Below are 9235 nucleotides of genomic sequence, written 5' to 3'. Positions count from 1 at the left end.
TACAAACCCAACACGCAACTTCTTCCTATTCCAAAGTGGGACTTACCCCCCAAAATCTGTCAACTTCCTGATGGCTGTGTGAAATGGGCAAAAGTCCCCTTGATATTAGGTGTAATCCAAACTTCTCCCTTCTCTCTTGTGAATGAAGCCAAATTATGAATCAAATTTCTAGAAATGGAAGGTTAGTATAGCCTTGCAGATACTTACATGGAAATGGATCAAACTAAGTTCATTTCAACATTAGTGCTGTGTAATCATGATGTTCTGAGATCTTACTAAGAAATACTTTGCCATATTTTCTTCCATGCTGCAAGGGAAAGTAATTCTAAATATATGTACAATAGCCAGAGAGCATTCCCAAGTACAGTTTGAAGTTCCAAGTACAAGAAGAAATTGAGAAATGCTTAATGTTTCTGCTGTAGAGAAATATTTAATGCAACAGAATTCCTTCTCAAAATAAGTACACATGTATTAGTGTGCATGCTGTTGTGAAGTAGTCACTTTCATTGCTAGTAAGATTAACTTAAGAGTTCTATTTCCAAAGGAGCTTCTACAGTAGTACAGTATAACAACTGCAGTATGCCACACCTAAAGTCTCCCAAGAGACAATGGAAAAAACATCAGAACTCACAGCTTGGGGGCTATTTAACAGGTCAGTTTTTCAATACAAAAGTGCTAATATCACAGGTCCAATACGAGTGGCTTTTAGATCCAATGTTTTGTACATACATTACAGAAATTCTGTCCTCCTGTTTTTTTCACTGCTTCACAAGCTTGAAAGACTTCATATCACTTCCCATTCATCTTCAAAATCATCAGGGTGAAGCAGAACAGAAGTGTCATTATTTTTCTGCAAACTATGGGAATGGCTAAAGGTCTTAGTGAGGCGCTGAAGAAGGGATCCTGAAGTACTGATCGCCCACAGCTCATCTAGAGGGGTAACTGCAAAGCATAAATTATCCATCTTTTAATTAAGGTAGCAGGTTCCAATTATAAACATTAAATAAATAATATTTGGATCTATTTTCCTAATTATACCCAGAGAAGGTTTTTACTAATGTGATAAAAGTACCCTTAGTGAAACTCTCACAGTCAACAAAGCATTTAGAGTATGCAGCTCTCCCTACATATGGTCAGCTTGAGCACCATCAAGCAGAAGTCAAAGTAGGCATCACAATGTTCTGGACTGTCATGCAGAATCAACTTGCCTGTTAAACGTAAGACATTTCCAGGAATCTTCTTCCAATAGTCTCCTGCCGGATTCTTATCAGTAATGCCATATCGACGAGCTACATCTCCATTTGGACAGCGTGCCCAAACGGTCCTTGTACTTATAGCCAGGTGACAAGCCTGCAAACCTGAAGATAATTGGACATGAAGAGGGAATACTCACAGGCTTTCTCATTTACTAAATACACTTGCAGAAAAGTTTATTAAGAGAAGATGGTAAGACTATAATAGTTCTTATATAGTCTTATACTAGAGAAGAACTCTCCATTATAAAAGACACAAAAAAATACCTAGTTGTCTAGGAGGCTTTCTTAGGAAGGATTAGCAAGAGAACAGTTTAGGACTATGTATTTCCTTACACTGACTTCAGGGGAGTTGAACAGAGTAGATGCTGTTCAAATTTGAGCTTCTGGCCCTCTGTAAGCAGAATATCAGAAAGTAGGCCACTTGCAGCACATGAAGCACTGGTGAACAAACAAGCTTTTTAATTGCAGACCTTGTACTCACTGCATCTAGTGACCACAAGGATATCACACTGTGGATACATTTTGTTACATGGCCACAGCCACAAGCAATAACCAATTAGAGGATCTTCAAAACACACTTTTGGAGCCTCCGCTGTATTTTACTATCACATGGGGAATAATCCAACAGTTATAACTTTAGTTGTCTAAAAATGGTTAACATTATAAACATCGTGGACTTTTTTTTTCTTCCTCTTCACAAGAAAGCAACTTCTCTGCAACTATAAGCCATGCATTTATGCAGTGAAACAAATCTTTAAAAAAGCAGACAGCATCAATATACAGTTATTTAGAAAGAAAAAACTAAAATTTAGTATTATTTACAGGCAAGGTAAAAATGTAATTACCTAATCTAGAATGCATCCAGCACACAGGATTAATAGAAAGATGCGCGAGATAGCATTAGGTTTTTGTTAGCCACCTCTACATAGGAACCCCATGTTGTATCACATTTAAATACAAAACCTCCCACACCACAGTAGTCTCCTATTGCTTAGGAATACTGCTTTAGTTCTAACTGAAAGGGAACTGTACCATTTATTAATTCAGTGGCAGTAGCCTGAAATAACATACAACAAAAATTCATCCAAAAAATCAGATTTCTCTTCAGTTAACTACTTAATGTTTTTAAGTAAAACCAAGATCCTCTTTAAAAGATAACCCTTATCAAGTACTTTACTATGTTCCTATAAATACGCACACTTGATTGCCGAGAAAAATATCTGATTTAAGCACTGTTATCCAATTTAAAAAGCAACAGGAAAAAAAAACAAACACAACCCCAAAAAAATCAACACTGAGAAAATGGCAGAAAGAACAAGGAACTGATGCATTTAATTTTATTTTTACCTGGTACATGTTCCCAGTCAGTGCCTACAGGCATTTCATCTGTAATTCCAACTCGTACATGGACATTCCATTTGCTATCAATTGCCCACAACATCTGATCATTTGGACTTGAATGAATGCTGACCAAGTTGATTCCTACTGGCTATAAAAATTAAGCACAGTATTTAAACTTTGTCCTACTGTATCACTTGTTCTTCATAGAAGTGCAAGAGGGAAGCAAAATATTTACCAGATGCTAAAGACAGGAAGAAATTCAACTTTTTATTTGTCGTTGTACAAAATTAGCAATTTTCCAAAAAGCCAATCCCTTCCTAAATAGAAAAGGAACATGAATGAATGTCACCTGAAGTTACTGATAAAGATATTGATATTTAATGTTCAGCATCCAAGCCTAACAGTATTTGCTTAACCACTGTTATTCCACTCAGGTACAGTTTCAATTGCAAGTTGAAGAGGCAATTCTTCCACTGAAATGCACAAAGTGCAGTATTTTCCTCTTGCTTTCCTGAAAGTTTTCCTAACATAACTAAATCTGCACTTTATTTCTAAACATATACAAGCAGTACATTTTTACAGTCTGAATGTCTCCTAAACAGGGCAATGAAATGGTGATCTGCCTTCTTCCCTGTACTCCATTCTACAGGAATACAACCTTCGATGCAATTGCAGACCACTGCAGTACTGGAGCAGCCACACCTGCAGGAGCGTAATCACCACACTCTCTCTCTGTTGGCAAACACAAGTGAAACGCACTTCCCGTTCTGCTCCCAGGCAAGTCCTTACTCCATCTGCTTCTATGGGGATCCGCCTTAACTACAGTTCAAAACCAGCGTTACTGACCACAACAATTTACAGACATCATAAATATGGTGATTTTGTAGCAAAATATATCAGCCAATAGCTTTAGTGAATGCAAATATCCTGCAAAACACGTACTTTAAATAAAATACAGGTAAGAACAAGAAAAAATGTTTTTCTCCACATCAGCCTAATAAAGCCACTGAAGAAGACAGTAAGATGCCCTGGAATACATCATCACTTCACAAAGAAGCACTGCATTTCTTGCTTTAGCCTCATAGGCATAAGCTGAATTTCCAGTGTGATAAACAGAAGAGCAAGCAGCTTTTTGCGTGTATAAACCTAGGAATACAGAAGCAAAACATGTATGTGTATATAAACACACAACCCATTCCCAGATGAGCCTTCTGTGTACATAACAGTTACCTGCTTTGGTTTTGCTTTTAAAATTCTGGTGCTAATGTGTGTCTAACCCAGCTATAACCAAGTTCAACTTGCATCACCAAACCAATCCTGTCTATTCAGGTTGCAAGGCCTTTGACAGACTATCTTCTCATGTTTGTGCTCTCATTAGGCACTGGCCCTCCATTGGAAACTTGAGGTTGGTACAGGCTTGAAGGGTTTACTTCTGCTCACAGTAAATACCCGATGGCTGCAGTTTGAAAACTTACAGTAAGACACCAATTGTCTTCAAGACTGTTGACTACATAGAATATATAACTGCCTAGCTACATTCAAATTGGTATTAAACTACTACATCACAAAAAAACCCACACAACACTCCAAAACACCAAACAAACCCAAAATCAACCAACCACAAAAAAACCCAAAATTTCCCAAAACGCCCCAGACAACTCTCCCCTCCGGTCTTGCTGACTCTTCACTGGAAGTGATCCTTACTCCTGGCCCTGCTCCTGTTTCTCCCCTCCATTTTTATTTGCTTCTTTCTATGGCTTCTTTGGCTCTGACTCCTTTGTACTTCACCCTGCTCACTTCCTCACACCACTGTCATGGGGTTTGCCTCACTAGTGTGCTGCTTCCAGCTTCATCACATCCCTCTCCACATTTCTGCTCTTGTACTCCCATGTTTTCAAGTAAGGGAGCTGTGCAATTAATAGCTTATACAGACCGAGTCACTGCACGAACAGGAGATCTTTGACTTCTTTCTTTCTTTCTTTCAAGTCCACTTATCTCCTTCTCCCCACAATGTTCTTCTACCACATTCGCCTCTTCCTCAGATTTAGGACTTTCTGCCACTCTTCCCCCATCTCCTTCACACCACGAATTGTCAGTGCGTCTGCCCGTGCTCCACCTCTGCAGTATGTTTCATGTTCCAACTACAGTCCTTCACAAACTGTGCCAAACAGCTTGGTGTGACCCTTATTACTGAACTGTTGGGATTTGTGCACCTTGCTCTTCACTCTTCCATGTCAGGATTCCATTCGTCTCTTCCCTTGTCATTGTCTAGAAAAGAATTCCCTTAAAAAGAACTGGAGGAGTATTTCCATCCAGAAAGACTTACTCAGTACTTACACATAGTACCTAAGCCTATGTATTACTACAGATTTATAGGTAGTGGAAGCTAAGAAAAGCAGATAAAACACCCCAAAGGGGTAGCATGAAAGGAGCTGCGTGATGCTTAGCTAGATTGCTTCCGATATCACCGCAGGTTCAAGTATAATCAAAGCAACTACCTCTATCCTATTCTGCAGCACCTACGTATCTAAGAAACAAATGGAAATTATCAAGTTCAAAGTAACATCTCTACAAGCTTGGCCAAAAATTCTTCTCATTCTTTTTCTAAGTGAGTGTGAAATATGTCATATTTGTAATTTTCTGAAGAGTTTGGAATTTTAAAGAGTCTCTCACCAGTCTCTCACCCTTCCTCCTCAGATGCTGACACACCAAACTCTGTTTATAGGTTTATCCACAATAATATCCACAGCACTGTGAGAGAATGACTTGTTATGGAGCATTAAAGGCTTCAGTGATACCTGAATAAAAATGGTGGAACATGGTAGTGCCAAAAATTTCTGAACTCAAAAACTCTCAGAATACTGACTGTTTTAGCCAAGAACAGAACACAGAGCCTCCTGCCCTCTGGTCTTGTACCTCAGCTACAAAAACCCTAGTCACTCTCTGTCTTTTGATACTGAGGATTTCCCATTACAACCATGGACTGCAACACATGCCAACTATGTACTTTTCAACATTTAAAACCACATACTAAGAGCTGTGAATATCTTTGTTGTCTGCTACAAATAAAAACAATGAAAAATAGTTTGCTAGTACCCACGTGCCTGAGGAGCAAACAGTGCTGATAAAATGAAGTAAACTTGAAGGAAGCACTTAACCAACAAACTGTTCAAAGGTATCAAGAAATAGTGTCTATGCTAAACGTATTTAAGTTATAAAGCTGTCCATTAGCTTTATAACTCTGTGCAAGTCAATTCCTTTCTTTCTGCAAACCACAAAGAAATAAGCTTCAGTGTAAGAACTTCATTTAAACAGTATCAAACAAAATCCAAAGTAAAAACTAGTATGTTCTCCTGCCATCTCCCTCAACCTACTACTCAAAAGTTCTGTCTTATTGTAACTACTTCAGTCACAGCTGAACCCAAAACACAATGGTTCAACTTCCTTGTCAAGGAGGAAAGGACAAACACAGACACGCACACAAAAAAGGCATCAGAACATTTTCCACGTCACTTTCAGGAGCACAGAGTCTATGTATCGGCAGACCTCCACTATCTCTGTTCTGCTCCAAATATCCAGGATGAGGAAGACTAAACATACCATTCTCAGTTTGTCTAAGCCCAATCCTTTTCATAACAGGTTAGTAGCTACAAGCAGCACAAATGTTCTCCTCACCTTCAAAATACCAATCAGAAACACCTTCAGCTGGTCCAGTCCAGGCTGTAAGAAGGTCAGATCAGAGCTACTTCTCAAACTGTTGAGCATTACCTGTGTATCAGACTAATCTGACGATTTTCATGGCTAACAGACATCTAGACCGTATTAACTAGAATAACAAACAAAGGATGCAACTTAGAGAGACCCTCCCCTAATATAAGCCTATTGGCCTGTTATTTTCTGAGCTCCATTTGAATGAAGGTTGTAAAGCACTTGCAGCATCAGAGATATCAAGAATATTGATACTGACCAGAACGTTTGGCATTCAGACTTTGAAGAGAACAGCGTGCTAAATTAAGTGCCGCTTTTTTCTCTCTGCAGAAAAGCTCAAGGCAATCTACAGCAGCAGGAAAGATGAATCTATGTTTAGTCTTCCTGGAAGCCACGCGTTCTTCAGTAATGCTGCCACTGAATTGTCAGAAAAATATTATTGACTGAAAAACTGGAGCACTATTTTCCTCAGAAGCTTTAGAACAACAACATGACCCTTTCCCCGACTTTCTGCCTTTAGTGAATAAACAGAGAAGGGCCTTAGTTGGATATCTCCAGTCTACAGCTAGCATAATAAGGAAGAAAAGGCAAAGCCAAGGAGTCAATTCCTTGACCTTTCCTTTGTTGACTAAATTTTTTTATTCCAAGGGTTTTTCTTGCAGAAACATGGGAAAGACTACAACGTAGCACATCAAATCCTAGCAAAGGTCATACCAAACCTATGCGACTATTCAACATGATAAGGCTCAACAGAACCATAAAATACTTTCAAAATATTTAGTACAGCTGTTCCTTACAAGCAATTAAAAAAAAAATAATTTTCAATTTAATGCAATCACTTTAAAGACCATACAACCTACAGGCCTATTCAGGTTTGCCCAACTGTCTTCTGGTCACACTGTCTTACACCTAAACTGTAGTATAGGAGAGGATAAACTGTCTGTAATTACCACTACAGGTATTTTAATAACATACTGAAAAATTCAAGTATTAGGACAAGAACAACTAAGTTTTTACAGAAAGGTATGTTAAGTAAACACTACCTGCAACAACTTCCCATGAAACAGAACATAATTCAGCACGAAGCAATAAAAACCTTGTATAAGCAAAGCTCTGAGTAAGCAAGGTATTTTTTTGTTTTGTTTTTTTAAAAACACACCTTTAATGAGCATCAGTAAAACACCCTCTCACGCAAGCTATGCCAGTAAAGTGCACCCCTCTAGTTTTTGAAACTTAAATACCTTACCAGGGAAAATAAAGCATTTCTGTAAGGTAAAAACACCCATGCATTTCTAACTTCAGCCTCAGCCCTGCTTTGCTCTGACAATTTTAAAGTTTGTTGCTTTTTCCGCCATTTTGCTTTTTAATATTTGTCCACGTTATTTAACACATTTGTGATGAAAATGCCACACACCTTTGGATAGTAACAGAAATTCCCATTTCATTCCTGCACTGCTTTATGAATAAATGCATATAACCTTTATGTGTTACAATTTATTTACATAACCAGAGAGGAGCAAAAAAAAAAAAAAAAAACTAAACAAAAGTTCACCACACCTGTAGAAGAAAAGCCCATGAACTCAGGAATGGGGTAAGAAAATAATAGTTAAAAAAAATCAATGTTGACCAATTCTGAAAAGCTACAATCTGTCAGGATGCAAACTATATCCTGTAAGTCACAGGAACACTGGAAGTGGACTTAGGATACAACAATTACTACTCATCTACTAGTACTCATCCAGTGCTAAAGCTCTGGACTAAGTAATGTCCCAGGTAAAGTGTGGGCCCCAAATACAAGGCTATGCAATGTTTTAAACTGCTGGATAAAACAATAGTACTCCAGGGGTCAGGGATCAGAAATAAAGTCACTGCATCCCAGACAGATGATCCATTTACCAGACTATATATAGCCCAACCTCCTCTGCCTTGCTTAGTTCTTAGCTTTGTCAGATTTGGGTTCAGTAGACAGGGTAGTGTCTACTGGCTACACTACAGACCAGACTATGTGGCAGTTCTGCAGGAAGGGCCAGCCGAGCTATAGAGACCACAATCCAGCCCTCCAGCTCCCTGGAAGGCAACTGATCACTAGGCTGGTCTGCAAAGAGAGGTCATCAATACCTCATTCTGCTTACATCATCATCATAAAATAAGGAGACAGTAATACACTATCAGGAGAGGCCTCCAAGCTCCTAATTCAAGGAGCTGATTGGAGAGCTCTCAAGCTGAGACCCCAATTCAAGGGTCTGATGTGCCCAGCAGTTATCCCAAGGTGTCCTCTTACTCTGTGCAGACCTGTTGGCTCACTAAAGTTCTCTTCACTGACCATGCACTCCAAGCTTAGCACCCGCCTTCGCTGCCCAAATTTACTTCACAAAAGCTAAGCCCCCACTTACAAATCTGTCAACTGGATCCAGCCCCCCACAACTTTTAAAATCACGCAAGCTGAAGTTCAGTCACACAAAACACAATAAAAACCGCTCTAACCAGAATTCAGCAAATGCCGATGTAGCTTTAATGAAAATGAAGCAAAAGAAAAAAAAAATGCCCAAACCTCTTAGTTAATACTAGCACAAGCAATTTTTTATGCCTGTCTCTCAAAATCGCTGTTCAAGGACTCCTACTTAGTAAATACTTCAAGCTATCACTACTTGCAAGCACATGAACAGTTCCACTGAAACCAAGGCACATCCTTGCGAAGTCAAGATGCGTATCCTTTACCGATGAATTTTTCACCATTACGTTTTTATTTTTAAATAGAATAATTCTGAAAAACTCTCAAAACTCAGTGATAATTGTAGTTACTTTATTTACCCAACTGAATGTTAAATATATTTCTTAATCTCTCTGAAAAATAATTAAACACATAATTCTGTGTTAGCTAACCAAAATGTGGGAAGAGTGCAGATGTGAGGATGTTTCTAGCACTGAAC

General features: G+C 38.7%; 1 protein-coding gene across 1 annotated transcript in view; it reads right to left on the bottom strand.

Moving 5' to 3' along the window:
• Positions 1 to 187: 187 nt before the first annotated feature.
• Positions 188 to 9235, bottom strand: part of TECPR2 (tectonin beta-propeller repeat containing 2) — a 38760-nt gene continuing 29712 nt past the window's right edge. Inside the window, exons 17-19 of the mRNA XM_009696761.1 lie at positions 2604 to 2745; positions 1209 to 1358; positions 188 to 942 (exon numbers count right to left, since the gene is read on the bottom strand). Coding sequence (XP_009695063.1) covers positions 785 to 942; positions 1209 to 1358; positions 2604 to 2745 — 450 coding nt within the window. The 3' untranslated portion in view covers positions 188 to 784. The remainder of the gene's footprint in view (positions 943 to 1208; positions 1359 to 2603; positions 2746 to 9235) is intronic.

Source organism: Cariama cristata, unplaced genomic scaffold, assembly GCF_000690535.1.
Source record: "Cariama cristata isolate BGI_N322 unplaced genomic scaffold, ASM69053v1 scaffold1423, whole genome shotgun sequence".
In the NCBI taxonomy this organism is placed as follows: domain Eukaryota; kingdom Metazoa; phylum Chordata; class Aves; order Cariamiformes; family Cariamidae; genus Cariama; species Cariama cristata.
This window is presented reverse-complemented; position numbering and strand designations above follow the sequence as displayed.